The 18,186-nt window shown below is 53.9% G+C and overlaps 1 protein-coding gene across 2 annotated transcripts in view; it reads right to left on the bottom strand.

Annotated features, from left to right (window-relative positions):
- CHD2 (chromodomain helicase DNA binding protein 2) overlaps positions 1-18,186 on the bottom strand; it is a 2,197,496-nt gene that overhangs the window by 39,172 nt on the left and 2,140,138 nt on the right. For both annotated transcript variants that reach the window (XM_078683153.1, XM_078683151.1), the window contains one exon: positions 14,524-14,767. In XM_078683153.1, the coding sequence (XP_078539279.1) occupies positions 14,524-14,767 (244 nt within the window). The remainder of the gene's footprint in view (positions 1-14,523; positions 14,768-18,186) is intronic.

The following is an 18,186-nucleotide window of genomic DNA, read 5'->3' on the forward strand; positions in this document are numbered from 1 at the left end:
GTACGGTGCACCGGGAGGACAACAGGGGTGGCACACTCTTAGCATGGATAGCTCGACAAGACCCCGACTTGAAACCTATCACGGAAATCACAGACCAGACCGGCCACCTCCAAACATCCCAGATAGCGATCATGCAGGTTTTTTACACATATTACTCGCACATATACCAGACCCCTTGCCAAGGCGACACCCTCGCGGCGTCCAACTTCCCACTCCCGTTGCCTATCCCCCAGGTCTCGCCGGCGCTCCGGAAGGACCTAGACAGGAAATTAACACAGGCCGAGATCAAGGCAGCGATAGGGATGCTCGCCAGAAACAAGGCCCCAGGCATGGACGGCTTCCCCCTCGAGTATTACCAGACCTTCTTAGCTTACCTTGCCCCACGTCTGACGACTATGTTCGAGGATGCACTCGGGGCGGGAGTCCTCCCACGCTCCCTCAGAGAATCATTAATAGTATCGTTCCTAAAACCACATAGGGACCCCCAGCTCCCCTCATCCTAGAGGCCGATCACATTACTTAACTCAGACTGTAAAATCCTAGGTAAACTGTTGGTGACAAGATACGCCCAGGTTGTACCCCAGTTGGTCCATCCCGACCAAAACGGATTTGTGCCAAACCGCAACACATCCCAAAATCTCCGTAGGCTCTTCCATGTCCAAGACGTAACTCGTGCCCAGTTCCCAAACGCAGCTTGCCTCATACTAGACCTCGAGAAGGCATTTGACACCCTCCTATGGTCATATTTGTTCAAAGTCATCGCCAAGAACAACTTTGGCTCCCGCCTAATCGCTTACACCAAGCTCCTGTACACACAACTCAAGTCCAGGGTCCGGATCGGCACCTATATCTCCTCGGAATTCACCGTAGACAGAGGGACTAGACAAGGGTGCCTGTTGTCACCCCTCTTGTTTGCCCTGGCGGTCGAACCCTTGGCGATACGCCTAAGACGAGAGGGTGAAGCCTGGGGTATCCCCCTGGCGCACACGCGGCACTGCGTATCTCTGTACGCAGATGACCTCCTGATTTATGTTAGGGATGCCACGAGCGACCTGACGTGCATCTGGAGGACACTAGAGGAGTTTGCGACAGTGTCGGGCCTAAGGGTCAACTGGGAGAAATCGTCCATATACCCGTTGAGCCCCCATATGGCCCCCTTCGAAATTCGAATGGGTACCCAATCGCTGGCCTGGAATGCCGACGCCCCCCGATACCTGGGAGTGCGGTTGTACCACACCCCGGAGGACTTATACACAGGGAATCGTAGGACGTTAGCTGGTCTTCGATCAGCGGTCAACTTCTGGAAAACACTCCCGCTGGCGCCAATAGGCCGAGTGGCACTGGCAAAAATGATTATGGTCCCCCGCCTGCTGTATAGATTCGCGAATCTCCCAGTGATCACACCTCGATCATTCTTCGGAGAACTGAACACTCTTCTGATAGACCTGATATGGGGAGGGGGTCGAAAGCGGGTGGCACTCGCCACACTCTACCTGCCTACCACGGAGGGAGGACTGGGGGCGCCGGCCTTTGAGGCATACTTTCTGGCGGCCCAGCTCCAGTGGCTGTCCTACTGGACGGCGGGACGACATACAGGAGAAACCATCACGGCTACTGGTCCTCTCTCGCAGGCCGCGATTGTCAGACTTCTGTTGCCAGGCACTAAACCCCTGCGGACTCGTCCACTGCAGGTGTCCGTTGCCCGAACGTGCATGATGCGTATACACCGCATGTCCAAAACACAGCCACCATATTCGCCTCTGTTGCCATTGGTGGGTTTCCCTCGTAGGGATTCGTATTATTCCCCGGGCACGCTTCGGGTCTGGACAGAGCTGGCGGTCACGGAAATCGGATCTCTATTCGAAGACGGACAGTTACAGACGTTCAAGCAAATGATGGACCGATACGACCTGCCCCCGGGACAGTTTTTGCTCCATAGGCAATTATTAGATAGCAGCGGTACACACTGGAACTCAGAGGCCGGCGAACCTGTGACACATCCGGTGATTCACACGATCATGCACATGGGGGTGGGGAGACACTTAGTAACATGGCTCTACAGAGCGATACGATCGCTAGTCCTCCCATCCCTCCAGTCTCTACGCCAGAAGTGGGAGACAGACTTCGGCAGAGTGGTCCATGGCGGGGAATGGAGGTCAGCCCTGGAATTTCCCAAAAAAGTATCCAGAAACGCAAGGTTCCGTAACATACAATTCAACGTCCTACACAGGGCCTATCTCACACCGGGCCGCCTCCAACGATTCTTCCCGGATACCCACTTTGAACCCCGGGGGCTGACTTCAGACACATGTTTTGGGATTGCCCCACTCTCCGCCAGTACTGGGACATGATCCATCGAACACTGGAAGAGGTCACGGGCATTGCCACCATGAACACATGGGAGGCATGCGCACTCGGAATTTTCCGCAAACGGAAAACTGAGAAAACGCACTGCCGATTCCTATCACTAGCAATCCTCCTGGCGAAACGCAGTATTGCCATGCACTGGAGGACCCCTGCGGGGCCACCAGAGGCAGCATGGATCGGCGCGGTACAAAAATGGGGTAAGGCGGAGGAAGAGATACTCCGGGAGGAGGAGGTACGGGGACATCGCAAACATCCCATATCCCTGGAGTGGGCGCAACTACTATATACCTTCACACAGGCGACACGCCCTCGGGAGTCACCTACAACCTCGCAATCCCAGGTACTGCCGACGACACCAACTCCCACGCTTACATAAACATATCACGGATTCTACATACATGTCGTGAGCAACCACACTCAGCGACCCTCCGACACCCAGACACAAAGCACCGACGCTCGCTATAGGCTTATACCCAACGACCTGAGAATATGTACTCTGTGTTTGGACACGGTGACCTAGAAACCCCCCTCCAGTTTTTCCCCCACTTCCATCCCTCTCCCGAGTTAACCGGTTCACCCCCATAGTTCCTGGGTAAGGAGACAAGATCGATTCAGACAGAGTGCACCTCGTATGTATTACTCACGGATTGACTTCACGTATAGAGACACCACGATGCCACATATTATTGCGAATCACACCCACATAGCTGATGCCCATAACGCCATCCCCACGGTGCCTGACACAACACGAGTTCACCCCCCCACGAGCGCAGGTAACAGACTAACCTGTTTGAGACGACCCCGCCCGTGGGATGTGCAGATGCTTAGATGGGATGCCACGTGATACGTGATACCAAAGCACACAGAAAGGGACGATAGACAGACAATGGCCCTGAACTATGAAATGCCTAACAGAATCCAAGTCTCCAATTGAATCTCAATGACTTTAATCTTTGTAATGCTCGTTTACCTCGATTGATCACTGTAGTATTGTTTATGTAAATGCAACCAAAAACCCAATAAACAAATTCAAACAAAAAAATGAGAGAGCAAGTCTTAAATAATTGTCAGAACCAGTTATTACACCAGCACCTGGTAGACTCTGATCTGACCTCTCCACAAGAATTGGGTAAGAGGGCAGACAAATGGGTCAGAACCAGGATTAGGCCTAAGAACCAAGGTGGTGACCAGAAGAAGGAATCAACCAAGCCTCAAGAGAAGGGTGGGAATAAATCTACAGATCAAACCACATCAGGGCCCCAAAAATCCTCTGAGTGGGGTGGGTCCCAGAATCCTTCCAATGCCCAGAAGAAACCTTATTGCTATACCTGCAAACAGGTAGGTCACTTGAAAACTGACAGCAGTTGCCCAAGGGCCAACAACAATAAGGAAAACATACCCCCCAAGTAACACTTCCAAGCCTCCTGTTACTACTAGTAGTAATCCCCCAGGTGTTGGGAGTGCCCCCAAGAATTTGGGTGCATTTACTTTGGGAGTTCCTGGGGACTCTGGCCTAACCAGGTCCCCTGACTTAGATACTCTTGTCTGTGAAAATGGCATGGGGTTTGCCAACTTCACTGCTTCTCCCAACACTTTGAGCAAGTACAGACAGGAGCCCCTCCTCAATGGTATAAAAGTTGAGGCCTATAGATATACAGGGGCTAGCATCACCATGGTGACTGAGAGCCTAGTCCCCTCAAGGCTACCTTTACCTGGAGCCACATACCAGGTGACCAATATTGATGGAGTGCAGAGAGATCATCCCATGGCAGTGGTAAATCTCAGCTGGGGAGGTGTCACTGGCCCCAAGAGAGTGGCAGTGTCATCAAACTTGCCTGTAGATTGCCTACTGGGGAATGATTTAGAGATCTCAGCCTGGGCTGAGGTAGAGCAAGAAACCCATTTCAAAATGGTAAACCTCCATGGTAAGGTTAGTGGGGCAGTGATAGCCACAGCCCCAGTCCAAGATGTCCTCCCTGAGCAGGTCAGGAGGGCTGTGCCAGTCACAGCCCAATCTCAGACAAATTCCTTCCCAGAACAGGTTGGCAAGGCTGTGATGGTAACAGCCCATACCCAAACTGAGTCCCCTCCTGAAAAGGTTGGGAGAGTTGTGATGGCCACAGCTCAAACTCAGACAGATAATAGTGTTGTGAAGCCTGAAACTATGGATCACTCCACTCAGACAGAGAGCATTGAGGAGGAAGAGAAATCTCTCTCCCACCAGACTTTAGGAAAGGATCAGCCTCCTCAGGGAACTGATCTGACCCCTTGTGAAGAAACTGCCCCAGAGGTAGTCAGGCCTAGCCTGGCAGAACCCCTGATGTCAGTGGACCCTTCCAAGGTGGGACCCAGTCTGGAGCAGGTAACCTGCCCCTCTCTACCCTGCCTCAGTCAGCCCAGGGCTGTAGAGGCCAGGGAGGCCAGTGGTGGACCCCAAAGGGCCCCCTGTCCAAAAGAATTCCCCAATCAGCAGATTAAGGGCACTGAAGCTAGTAGTCCTAGCCAAGTGAAAATAAAACAAACTCATGAGGGATCCCCCTTAAAATTAGCTAGGGACCTCCCCCAGATGGACACTGTTGGGCCCAGCCAAACCTGGGACCTAAGGGCCCCAAACCTGACCTGTCCCTCCAGTAAGCCAAACAGAGGGACCCAACCTCCAGCTTTAGGTAGCCAGAGGTTGACCCTGAGAGCTCAACACAACTCAGTCTTGGAAAGAAAGGCCTCTATGGTGGATAATGATTGGAGGAAGCTGAGCCCAAAATTAGTGGAGCCTCACTTCAGTACTCCATCTCAGCACCAGCCTTTTACTTTGTCAAAACACACCACAGGTAGAGATTCCCTATGGTGGAGACCCTCAGACACCCTTAGGGTGAGGGATTGCTTAGTGGACCATGAGATAGGGGGTAACCATGCCAGTGCTGGTACTTCCTTATATGGCCACTTAGGCAATATAGGCTTACCTGTCAAGGATAGCCTTATCTCCTTTCGTTTGGGGGGGGGGGGGGTTATGTAGGAAGGTAGATCCCTGACTATGGTTGCCCCCAACTTTTTGCCTGGTGTTTTGCTGGTTTTCTGACTTAGTTGACCTGGGGCCCTGCTATTCAGGACCCCAGGACCACTGCTCTCTCTGTTAAAATGGATTCCTTGTACCTTAGGTATATATCTGATTGGATACTGAGTCACCTTATTAGTCCCTGTACAGTATACCTTAGGTATCCAGGGCACAGGTGTACCGAGGGCCTACCAGGGGCTGAAGCATTCATTATGCCACCCCTGGCTGGCCATCCAAAACTGACACAACTGGCTGCTTGACAGCTGGGGCAAGGTGGTGTAATCAACCCTTGCTTTAGATATAGTATAACTATATCTAAAACCTAGAATGGGCACACAGATCTCCTATCAGTCACTCCTATGGCAGGCCTTAACAATCCTGAAGGCAGAGTGCTTGGAATCGTGTGAGATGGTGCTCTGGCATGAGCTGAGCCTGTCTGCGGCTTTCGGGATCTATCCCTTAGCCGTTTCCATGATAGCATCAGACCATATACTCTTAAGTGCCTTATAATCCTCGCGGTTATGGTAACTTTGGTCTGACATTATCTAAACATGTCGTGTAAGGTGTCATACGCTTTGGAATACTACCCCCTCGCCAGTTCTGGCGACGGGGGTAGCATTCCACCCCTCTAGAGGGAGAAGACATGTTGGTAGCCTGTAACCCCGGTTAAAGTTGAACATAGCCTCAGCTCCACAAAATGGATGCTGCCACCAAGACACAAGTCTGCCCTCCTGCTGCTGGGAGTCCTTGCAGCGCGGGAGGCTTGGACAATGGGTTTCCTGTCAGGGGCGGTGCTAGCACCATCCCAGACAGGGTTATGTGTATCCCAGGTAGGCAGGGCTATAGAGGAAGGTGACTGCAAGTGGCACCCCGGTGCTCACTGTGCATAGGCCGGTTTGAACCAGTTCCAGGGGCACACCAGCCCCTGAGCTGGGGAAAGTCCGGCAGGGGAGAGGGGTGTAACCCCCCCCTTCCTGGTCCCACCCATGGGCAGGACCCAGTCGCGTGCCAGCCCCCTTTTTGAGAATAAAGGTAGGAGCAGGCCCCCTTCCAAATTAGATAATTCTGAATCTTGACTACTTTCCACGAAAGGACTCTTGAACTACTTCTGAAGACTCCCTTGTGGCTAAGGAGTAGCCATCCTGCACCCGCAGGCACCATCCAAGCATCGCGGTCTGCTGTAAGTCTCTCCTCCGGATCAAGACTGCCCAGCTCGACGAGAACCGGCTTCCCTGGCACCTCTGACCTCTACCTGCATCATCAGCCCAGCTGAGATTCGTGGGTGTGACGAGACCTCGAGGGACCGGCCATCTTCAAGACTGCACGACGCTTGCCCAGCACGACCGCCGAGGGATCCTCGAGTGAGTGCTTTGGGGTTTGAGAAGCCCCAACCCTGAGCAGCTCCAGCACCGAAGTCCAGCCCTCCAGCATCCACGAGATCTGCGTGGGGCCCTTCTGCTCTTTGCTGCTCACCGCGTTGTCCAGGTCACTTGCCCGTTGGCTAGTGGCCCTCCTGACGACGAACCACGACAACAACACCGTTGGTCTGGTTGCTCCAGACTGGCTCTTGCTCCCCTCCAACAGAGGAGCACCCTGGACCCTCCTGGTCCACTCCAGACGCCATTTTGAGTCCAACGCGTGGGCTTGCATTTGCCAAGAGTTGTTGCCCCAATCCTGGGTCCAGCGACGTCGACAGCAGACACCTTCGTGGGACAGCTCGCACCTCCATCCTGGTCGCCGACAACGCCTTCTGGTCCGAGAGACTGCAGAGCCCAGCGTCGCCCACTCACCTGGTCGAGGTGACTTCGCCCGGTGCCATCCTGGTGCCCACCTAATCACTGGCTAGTGATTCAGGACTTGGTCCCCTCTGCTTACAGGTATCCATCTTCATCGATCCAGGCTTGGATCACACCGAACTTCATCACTGGTCGCCTGCCAGCAACTTCTTCTTTCAGGCTCCATAGACTGCAACGAGGATTCCCGACGTCTTTTCAGACCTATGCAGCCGCAGCCCCTGGGCTAGGTAACCTGAGCATTTCGGTGCTCCAGCATAGCTTAACTATCTAAGGGTCCAGATCCTTTTTCGTTTTCAGCCTATCTAGTCGGATTCATCCGATAACTGTAACTTTGTATTTACTAGCCTCCATAGACTTTGTTCCGCATCCCGCGTGAGAGTGCACACTCTGCACCCGATCTCCCTAGGCCTCCTGCTCGTAATCTAAAGGTTCAGTAGTCTAGTCCTAGCGATCCCAAAGCCTCTGAGAATAGTTACTTACCTGCTAGTAATTCGCATTCCACTTTTGTAGTATATGGTTTTCCGTGCCCCTCGGGCATTTGTGTAAATTGTGCGACTTTCAGTATTTCTTTAAGAGTTTTGTATTGTGCCTAACTCCCTGACTCATAAAGAGTTCAGGGTAGTACTGTTATAAATAAATATACTTTTATTTTCATAACAACTTGTGTGGTGTCCTTTCACTTGGTGTTCAAAGGGTAAATGTGGTGGTAAAACAGCTGGCTTAACACGCCCTCTATAGTTTAGCCTAAAGACTGCACGTGTCCATGCTACTAGGATAGCTGGTCTATCAGGTTGACTTACAACCAATCATTAATAAGGGTCGTTTGGACTGATACATAGTGATCACTAGAACAGTGAGCACTGCATATCAGGCTAACTTCTCACAATGGGGAGTCGCAGCTTATGGCCAATAGGTCAAGGCAGCCGAGGGTCAAAAAAGTTAGGGAACCACTGCCCTAACCACTCCAGATCCTCATTACAAGTGAGAAAAGAAGGAACGGACGTCGAAGAGGGGGGTTATATGGACTCCGTTGATGTCATATCCGGTGGATGACGTCAAAACAGAGACGTGCGATGGGGAAAAAATTCTGCATCCAGTCTCGTGTTTGGGGAGGATTCGAATGAAAGCAATCTGCGGCTAGATGTGTCTATCAAATACCCATGCTACACTACCAAATAATTTGTTTGAAATCAATAATTGTTCAGGGGAGTGGAACTCCAAAAGTACTGAAGTCAGAGCACAGGGGTGGCAACCCACAACAGACCTGTCATATGTCTGTTGTGGGTCCGAGTCACAGTGACTGCTGATAGTACCACCTTTTGAATCACAAGAGCTGTAGCACAAGTTACTACTTGTGTAACGATATATCTGTAAGAGACATTAGTTAGTATTAGATTCCTTACCTTAGAATATCCCCAGGCGTCAGAGTGGATCCGGAAATTTTTGCGTAGCAGTACCCTTGCGCGCCGGTAGGCGTCGTCTGCGGCGCCGCGTCCGTCGTCGGCGTCGTGGTCGCCGTAATGACGTCGTCGGAGTACTTAGACGCCGCCTCTGCGTGCTGACGTCAGTTCTTAGACACAGCTTTTCCGCGCCAGAAACGCAGAGCCATGTTAAAAACCAACACTGGTGCCATTGAAACTAGGGCCCTGAAAGGGGACAACCCTAACCCTAGATATTGGTTTGCAGAACGGGGAGGATGGGTGGGGTCGGTAAGGAATCTAATACTAACTAATGTCTCTTACAGATATATCGTTACACAAGTAGTAACTTGTGCATCTGAAAGAGACACGTTAGTATTAGATTCCTTACCTTAGAATAGATACCCCAGCAATACCAACCCCGGTGGTGGGTCTGCGAACCAAAATCACACCAGAAAGTCCCGGAGGACGGAACGGCCAAAGAAGCCATCCCTCCGGACTTGACTGTCCAGGCAGTAGTGTCTTGCAAACGTGTGCAGCGACGCCCACGTAGCCGCCTGACAGATGTCTTGTAAGGGCACTCCCCTGCCCAGGGCATTGGTAGTCGCCGTGGCTCGGGTAGAATGAGCCCGCAATCCAGCAGGAGGCTCCTTTCTAGCCAAGGAGTAGCATGCCTGGATCCACAGGATGATTCACCGGGAGATGGTCCTCTTGTGCACCGCTTTCCCCTTCTTCGCGCCCACGTAACCAACAAAGAGTTGGTCATCCACCCGGAACTGGCGTGTGCGATCCAAGTAGAATGAGAGCACACGTTTTGGGTCCAGACGATGGAGCCGCTCTTCCTCTTTAGAGGGATACGGTGGCGGGAAGAAGGTTGGCAAGGTGATAGACTGCCCGATGTGGAAGGCCGTGACAACCTTGGGCAGGAAAGAAGGCTTGGTACGCAGCACCACTTTGTCCGGATGGACAGAAAGGAAAGGTGGAGTACAAGAAAGGGCCTGGAGCTCACTCACTCTCCTGGCAGAGGTGATGGCAACCAAGAAAGCAGTCTTCAGAGTCAGAAGGCGGAGAGGACAGTTGTGAAGTGGCTCAAAGGGAGCGCACATCAGAAAAGTAAGAACCAGGTTCAAGTCCCACTGAGGCATCACAAACGGAACAGGAGGAAACGTGTGTGTGAGGCCCTTAACAAATCTATTAACAATAGGGGACTTGAACAAAGAAGGTTGATCAGGCAGCCTGAGAAAGGCTGAAAGGGCAGAAAGGTAGCCCTTGATAGTGCCCAGAGCAGAGCCCTGCTGGGCAAGAGAAAGAAGGAACAGAAGGACTTCAGAAAGAGGGGCATTGAGGGGATCCACAGCCTTTGCTGTGCACCATGCCACAAATCTGGTCCACCTGCAGGCGTATACCGACTTTGTGGAGGGACGCCTGGCTGCCAGAATGATGTTACAAACTTCAGGAGGCAAGTCAAATGGCCTCAACTGTCGCCGCTCAATCTCCAAGCATGGAGGTGGAGACTGGACAGGTTCGGGTGGTGGAACGTCCCCTGCTGCTGCGACAGAAGGTCCTCCTGAAGAGGCAGACGAACCGGGGGATCGACTGACAGACTGAGTAGCTCTGGATACCAGTACCTTCGAGCCCAGTCCGGAGCCACAAGGATGACTTGGGCCCGGTCGCGCTTGATCTTCTTCAGCACTCTGGGCAGAAGTGGTATAGGCGGAAAGGCGTACAACAGACCGCAACTCCACTCGTGACGAAAAGCGTCTCCGAGCGAGTGCCGCCTTGGAAATTCCAACGCGCAGAACTGATGACATTGCGCGTTCTCTTCGGTGGCGAATAGATCTAACCAAGGCTCTCCCCATCGCTGAAAGAGGCCTTGCGCCACGTCCGAGTTCAGACGCCATTCGTGATCCATCATGCACCGACGGCTGAGCTCATCCGCCCTGGCGTTCAGAGAACCTGCCAGGTGTTGAGCCACCAGGGTCACGCCCCGGCGTTCCAGCCATTGCCAAAGGCGAAGAGCCTATTGACAAAGGATCCACGACCCCACCCCGCATTTTTTGTTGCAGTACCACATGGCGGTGGTGTTGTCCGTGAATACCTGCACTACACTCCCCCGGACAGAGGGGAGGAATGCCTTCAGTGCCAGACGAATCGCCCGGAGCTCCAACAGGTTGATGTGGAGCCGGGCCTCCGCCGAAGACCAGAGGCCTCTGATCTCCGCCTCTCCCATGTGGCCTCCCCAGCCCTGGAGGGACGCGTCCGTCACAACTACGTGCTCCGGTTGGGGAAGGGAGAGGGATCTGCCGCTGACACAATCGCGGTCCGTAAGCCACCACTGCAGCTGTCTCGCAGTGCCCTCCGAGATCAGGACGTGGTCGGATAGGTTGCCCTGATGCTGGGCCCACTGAAACTTCAGGTCCCACTGCAGAGCCCGCATCCGCCACCTGGCGTGATGCACCAGTAGGATGCAGGAGGCCATCAGCCCCAGAAGCCGCAGCGTCAACCTGACCGAAACCCGGGATAACGGCTGAAAGATGGGAATCAGAGCCTGAATATCCCGGACCCGCTGTTCGGGCGGATAAACCCGAATCCGCGCCCAGAACCGCTCCGATGAAGAGGAGCTTCTGAGAGGGGCACAGGTGTGACTCTGGCACATTGATGGAGAACCCAAGCTGGTGCAGGAGGTCTGCCGTCGTCTGGAGGTGGCTGACGACTGTCTGGGGCGAGCCCGCCTTCAACAACCAGTCGTCTAGGTAGGGGAAGACTGAAACCCCTAGCCTGCGCAGATGAGCTGTGACCACCGCCATCACCTTTGTGAATACCCGCGGGGCGCTGGTAAGGCCGAAGGGGAGCACGGTAAATTGAAAATGCTCGTGGCCCACCATGAACCGCAGGTAGCGCCGGTGGGCAGGCAGGACGGGGATATGAAAGTAAGCGTCCTGCAAGTCCAACGCTACCATCCAGTCTCCTGGGTCCAGGGCAGCCAGAACCTGAGCCAGTATCAGCATCTTGAACTTCTCCTTCCGGAGGAAGCCGTTGACGTTCCTTAGGTCCAAGATAGGGCGTAGGCCCCCTTTGCCCTTCTTGGGTACCAGAAAGTAGTGGGAGTAGCAACCACACCCTACTTCTGGCACAGGAACGCGCTCGATGGCCCCCTTGGCCAAGAGGGCCGTAACTTCCTCCTGCAGAAGTCGCAAATGATCCCCCGATACACGGTGGTTCTGCGGTGGCATGGCTGGAGGAGTCGCCTCGAAGGGGAGGGAGTAGCCCCTTCGGACGATTTGCAGCACCCACCTGTCCGATGTGACAGTGCGCCAGTGGAGGTGGTGATGGCGAACCCTGCCCCCCACTGGCGTCACATGGGCCTGAAAGCACTGACTAGGAGGGTTTTGAGGCAGATGCTGCGGGGGAAGGTGTGGACTGACCTCGCCGCTGCCCCCGACAGCCCGGACGGCGGTTCCCACGGCCGCCACAAGTTGGGTATTGCCTTGTGGTGCGTGGCTGGTGGCGCGTGTGGGCGCACCCCTTCCGTGGCCACGAAAGGAGTGAAAGGCAGCCGATTGCTGGCGCTGGCCCGAGAGGCCCAAGGACTTGGCCGTAGCCCTGGAGTCCTTAAAGCGCTCAAGCGCATGGTCTGCCTTGTCGCCGAAGAGGCAACGGTCATCGAACGGCATGTCCATGAGCGTGCTCTGGACATCTGCCGAGAAGTTGGCGGACCTCAGCCAGGCGTGGCGTCTGACCGCCACCGTCGTTGCCATCGCTCTACCCAACGAGTCAGTGGTATCCAGCCCACACATGATGGAATACTTGGCTGCATCCCGGCCCTCCAGAAGGGCTTGGCCGAGTTTGGCCCGTACCTCCAACGGACAGCACTTCCGCGACCTTATCCCACACAGAGTGGGTGTAACGTCCCAAGAGGCAGACGGTGTTGGAAGACCGCAGGCCTAGACTAAGGGATGAGAAGATCCTCTTCCCATACTGGTCATACCTCTTGGATTCCCGGTCCGGCGGGGCCGATGGGAATGCGGTCTGGGAATTGGAGGCCTGGATGACCAGGCTCTCGGGGGTAGGGTGGGAGGACAGGAAACATGGGTCGCCCGGGGCTGGGCGGTGGCGTCTGGCTACGTTCCTATCTACGGGCGAACCCGTAGCGGGCTTGGACCAAGTGCCCAGAAGAATGTCGGTCAAGGCCTCATTAAAGGGCAGCAGAGGCTCGGCCGAGCTTGACTGCGGTTTAAGGACCTCAGTGAGGAGGTTAGTCCTCACGGCCGCGACGGGGAGCTCAAGGCCCAAGGCCTTGGCAGCCCTCATCAGCACCACACTATATGTTGCCCCCTCCTCCGAAGCCACGGTAGGAGGAGAGACAAACCCAGTGTCTGGAGAGGTGTCCAGGCCACTGGCCTCCCCAAGGTCTCCTGTCCAGTCCTCATGAGACTGACACTCCCTGGTCAGCGGGTCCTCAGACCCCTCCCAGTCCTCTTCCTCACCCATCTCCTGAAATTCAGGGTTCTCAACCAATGGGGCCTGTTCATAAAAGTGAAATTCACCAAACGACGTCTGGAGCGGCGCCCAGCGGGGCCGTCCCAACGGCTGAACAGGAATGGAGGTAGGACCGGGGCCGCCCGAGGACGGCGCCGGAGGCGACACCTGAGGGTCCGACGCCGGGGAGGTCGTCAGATCCACCGGCGACGAACCAGATCCCGAAGGAGGACCAGCGGCGTCCCGCGGCGCCGGGCCCGAAGGCGCCGGCGGCGTCGGAACAACTGGACCCCTCGGCGCCGGGCCCGAAGGCGCCGGCGGCGTCGGGATAGAGGGGACCTGCGGCGCCGGGCCCGAAGGCGGCGGCGGCGGCGGGGCCGGAGCCGCCGACCCGCTAGGGCCCCCAGACGGGTCCGCTGGGCCCGGAGGCGCCGCGGAGCCCGTCGGAGGAGAGAGTTTCCTCATGGCCATGAGGAAGCGCTCGATCTCCTCCGGCGACGCGTTCAGCCCAGGGACCGGAGGGTGTGGAGCTGCACGCGGCGCCCGCGACTCCGACGGAGCCGCGTGGGTGGTGTCACCCGAACCCCCGGCCGCATCGTGCGAGCGACGGGGGGAGTCCGAGGAGCGATGACGCCGCTTGGACTTCTTGTGCCTCTTACCGGACGATGACTTCGACCCGGAGGAGTGCGGCCTACTCTCGGAGCTGTGGTGGCTCCGAGCCTGCGACCTGTCCATCGACCTCCTATGGGATCGGGACCTCTCACGGCGCGGGACCGACTGCCGGAGCTCGAGGCCCCTACGGGACCGCTCCCGCCTGGCTTTCGAGGAGAGGGCCCGGCAGTCGGAGCAGGCCTTGTCGTCGTGGTCGACGCCCAAACAGGACAAACAGACGCGGTGAGGATCCATGACCGACATCAGACGGTCGCAATCGTCACAGTGCTTGAATCCGGGCATCCCTACGGCACCGTTCGGAGTCGAGAGACTTCGCAAAGCAATCCAAAAGGATCAAAAAGGTTAGTAAAAAATGACTAGGGTTACTGCTTTTTCCAGATCTACGCTTGCTGGCGCGGAAAAAAGAAGAACTGACGTCAGCACGCGGAGGTGGCGTCTAAGTACTCCGACGACGTCATCACGGCGCCCACGACGCAGACGACGGACGCGGAGCCGCAGACGACGCCTACCGACGCGCAAGGGTACTGCTACGCAAAAATTTCCGGATCCAGTCTGACGCCTGGGGATATTCTAAGGTAAGGAATCTAATACTAACGTGTCTCTTTCAGATGAAGCTTTTCTGGATCCGGAATTTCTTGGGAGGATTCAAAAGATGAGGAATCTGCAAGTAGAAGCACCCATCATAAATAAGCACTTCTTGGCAGTGCCATCACTTCTAACATGGTGATTAGATAATTACCTGTCATAGTATTCTCTGTGTCCTCTATGGTCTCTTTCATTGTTGTATTGTTCATATGGTCTTTTCCGGGAAGTATTATTTTGTCTGTAATTCTCAGAATTTCGCCGGGGGTCACCATGGGGGCGACGGTCTTCATAGTGACGGTCTTTAAAACGGTTCTGCTCATACTGGTGTCTTTCTCCCCAAGGCTGATTGCTGTTGCCTACATAGTCAAACTTCCGATCTCTCGGCCAATCACCTCGTTCTATATGAAACAGAAAAATCTTTATTTTAAATGCTTTACATCAATGAAATGAAATACCTTGAGTAATTAGTTGTGAGAGGTTGAAATTAGCTTGATATTGCGCATGAAATGCATACAAAACGAATACTATGTACCACACTTCTAACCCCATTATGAAGACTCAAATTCAGAGTTGTCAATTCACTCTCAATGTTTGAGAGTCACACACATTATGGGTCAAACACCTACACACCCTTAAAATAAGCCGCTCACCTGCACAAAAACTGCACTGAGCTTACAAAATACTGGGAGGGAAAAAGGGTAAAATGGCATTAGACTCGATGTGTTTATTCACAAGCAAGTATTAATGACTGCCCACCATGATATGGCAGCAAGGAATAAGTTACTTACCTTCTGTAACACTCTCTCTGATAGATACTCTAACCGCAGATTCTTCACCTTCAGAAAATTCTCGAGGGGTCAGCCTGGATCCGGAGGTTTTTCTAGCAGTGTTCTCATGCACCACTAGGATGCATTGTGCAACTCTGTGCTGAGCTTGTTTTGCCCCAAAAGTGATACAGCAGAGCAGCATATAGGTGCCACCAGGAGCACCGATGTTAGTTTCTTGTATGACTCCTTCCACTGCCTTGGATGAAGAGCACAAAACAATATGAGGTACCAGTGTGTAGATCTCAAATTTGGAACCTTTTTTGATGACAAAAGGAGACCACTCCACAGAACGGTAATTTGGATGAGCAGTGAGGAATCTGCAGTTAGATTATCTACCAGAAAGAGCGTTACTGAAGGTAACGTTCTCTGACAGATACTGCTCACCGCACATCCCTCACCTTTAGAATACATACCAAAGCAGCACCTCAGAAAGGTGGAGGATCTCTGGAGTGGACTCAGACCAATATGTCCTACAGGATCAAATGGGTGAAATCCTCTAAGTGTACGGGTTCCCCTTGCCAGGGGGGACAGAGCTTCCCATCAGCCCTGTCAAGGTAGTAGTGTTTTGCGAGTATGTGACAATATATACACAGGGGGTAATGGTGCTATTGACAGTCGCACATCAATCCTTGACAAGTTAAATATGTTTAGCGTTGTTGTTAGAACCCAATGAAGGAAGGTGGATATCTGACTATGGTTACCCCCAACTTTTTGCCTAGTGTTTTGCTGGTTTTTGACTTAGTTGGCCTGAGATCCTGCTATTCAGGACCCCAGGCTTCCTGCTCTCTCTGTTAAAATGGACTCCATGTACCCTAGGTACATATCTAATTGGATACTGAGTCACCTTATCAGTCCCTGTACAATGTACCTTAGGTATCCAGGGCATAGGTGTACCCAGGGCCTACCAGGGGCTGCAGTATGCATTATGCCACCCCTGGATGGCCATCCATAACTGACACAACTGGCTGCAAGACAGCTGGGGCAAGGTGGTGTAATCACCCTTTGCTATAGATATAGTATACCTATATCTAAACCTAAAATGGACACATATATTCCTATCAGTCACTCCTATGGAAGGCCTTATCAATCCTGAAGGCAGAGTGCTTGGATTTATGCGAGATGGTGGTCTGGCATGAGCTGAGCCCATTTGCAGCTTGCGGAACCAAGTCCTTTTAGCTGTTCCATGATAACGCTATACCATATACTCTTAAGTGCATTATAATCCTCGCGGTTAAATGCTAACTCTGGTATAACATTATCAAAACATGTCGAGTAAGGTGTCATACGATTTGGAATACTACCCCCTCTCCAATTCTGGCGACGGGGGTAGCATTCCACCCTTCTAGAGGGACACGACATGTATGTAACTGAGAACCCCGGTTAAAGTTAACTCGAGCCTTGGCATCACAAAATGGATGCCACCACCACAGACACAAGTCTGACCTCCTGCTGCTGGGAGTCCTTCCAGCGAGGGAGGCTTGGACAAAAGGTTTCCTGCCTTGGGAGGTGCTAGCACTACCCCAGACAGGATTTTGTGTATTGGGTAGGATAGGCCTGAAAGGAATGAGACATGCCCGGGGCACACAATGTGTCCTGTGCATACACCGGTTCAAACCAGTTGCTGGGGCATCCCTGCCCCAGCTCTGGCGGGAAACCGGACAAAGGATAGGGGGTGTAGCCACCCCCCTTCCTGGTCCCACCCAGGGGAGGGACCTAGTCAGTAGTGCAGCCACCTTTAGGAGAATAAAGGTAGGAGCTGGTCCCATTCCAAATTAGATTATCCTGAACTATTCAACAAGAAGAAACTCTGGCCTTCGACGTTCTGCTCCACAGAAGACTGAAGAATCTCCCTTGTGGACAAGGAGTGTCCACCCTGCAACTGCAGGCACCATCAAGCATCCAGCGGCTTCACTTTGTCGTCTTCCCTCGAGGATCCAGACTTCAGAGACCGACGAGACCCGGATTCCCAGACCTCTCCGACCTCAACTCACATCTACAGCAAAGCTGAGACCCGTGGGTGCGACGAGACACGTGGGACCGGCCATCTTGAACGAACCTGCACTTCGCTTCCAGCACGACTCCCGAGGTAAACTCGACCAAGTGCTTTGGGGACTGAGAAGCCCCATCCCCGAGCAGCCCCTGCACCGAAGATCAGCCCTCCAGCATCCACGAGATCTGCGTGGGGCCCTTCTGCTTGTTGCTGCTCGACGCGTTGTCTGGTCACTGGCCGGCTGGCTAGTGGCCTCCTAGACGACGAACCTTTGAATCTTTGCTGCTGGTCTGGTTGCTCCAGACTGGCCCTTGCTCCCTTCCAAAAGAAGGGCACCCGGACTCTCCTAGTCCGCACCAGGCGCTTTCTCCACTCACCGCGTGGGTTGCCGTTGCAAGGCCTGCTGACGCCGATTCCGGATCCAACACCGCCGACAGCGAGAGCCTGCGTGGGACAGCTCGTGCCTCCATCCTGGTCGTCGAAGACACCTCCTGGTCCACGTGGCTGCAGAGTCAAGCGTCCACTCTTCACCTGATCGCGACGACGACATCTGGTTCCACACCGGTCACTGGCTAGTGACTTTGAACATTGTCCCCTCATCTTCCTCCTGGTCGCCTGCAGCATCTTTTCTTTCAGGCTCCATTGACTTCAACGCGAGAACCCGACACACTTTGGCACCTATGCACCCGCGGCCCGTGGGTGAGGTAACGAGAGCATTTCGGTGCTCAAGGGTAGTTTAACTGTCCTAGTGTCCAGTTCCACAGTCGTTTTAGTCCTACCTAGTCAGGATTGTCCGTACTCACCTTTAACTTGAACTGTACTGTCCATAGACGTTGTTACGCATCTCGCGTGTGAGTTCACACTCTGCACACGCGTTCCGTGGGCCCCCTATTACTTACCTAGAGTTAGAGTAGCGTGGTCCAATCGATCCTACAGCCTCTGGACAGCTCCATTCCTTCTATCGACTTTCACATTCCACTTACTTAGTATATGGTTTGTC

The sequence above is a fragment of the Lissotriton helveticus genome, chromosome 3_1 (genome assembly GCF_964261635.1).
Source record: "Lissotriton helveticus chromosome 3_1, aLisHel1.1, whole genome shotgun sequence".
NCBI lineage: Eukaryota > Metazoa > Chordata > Amphibia > Caudata > Salamandridae > Lissotriton > Lissotriton helveticus.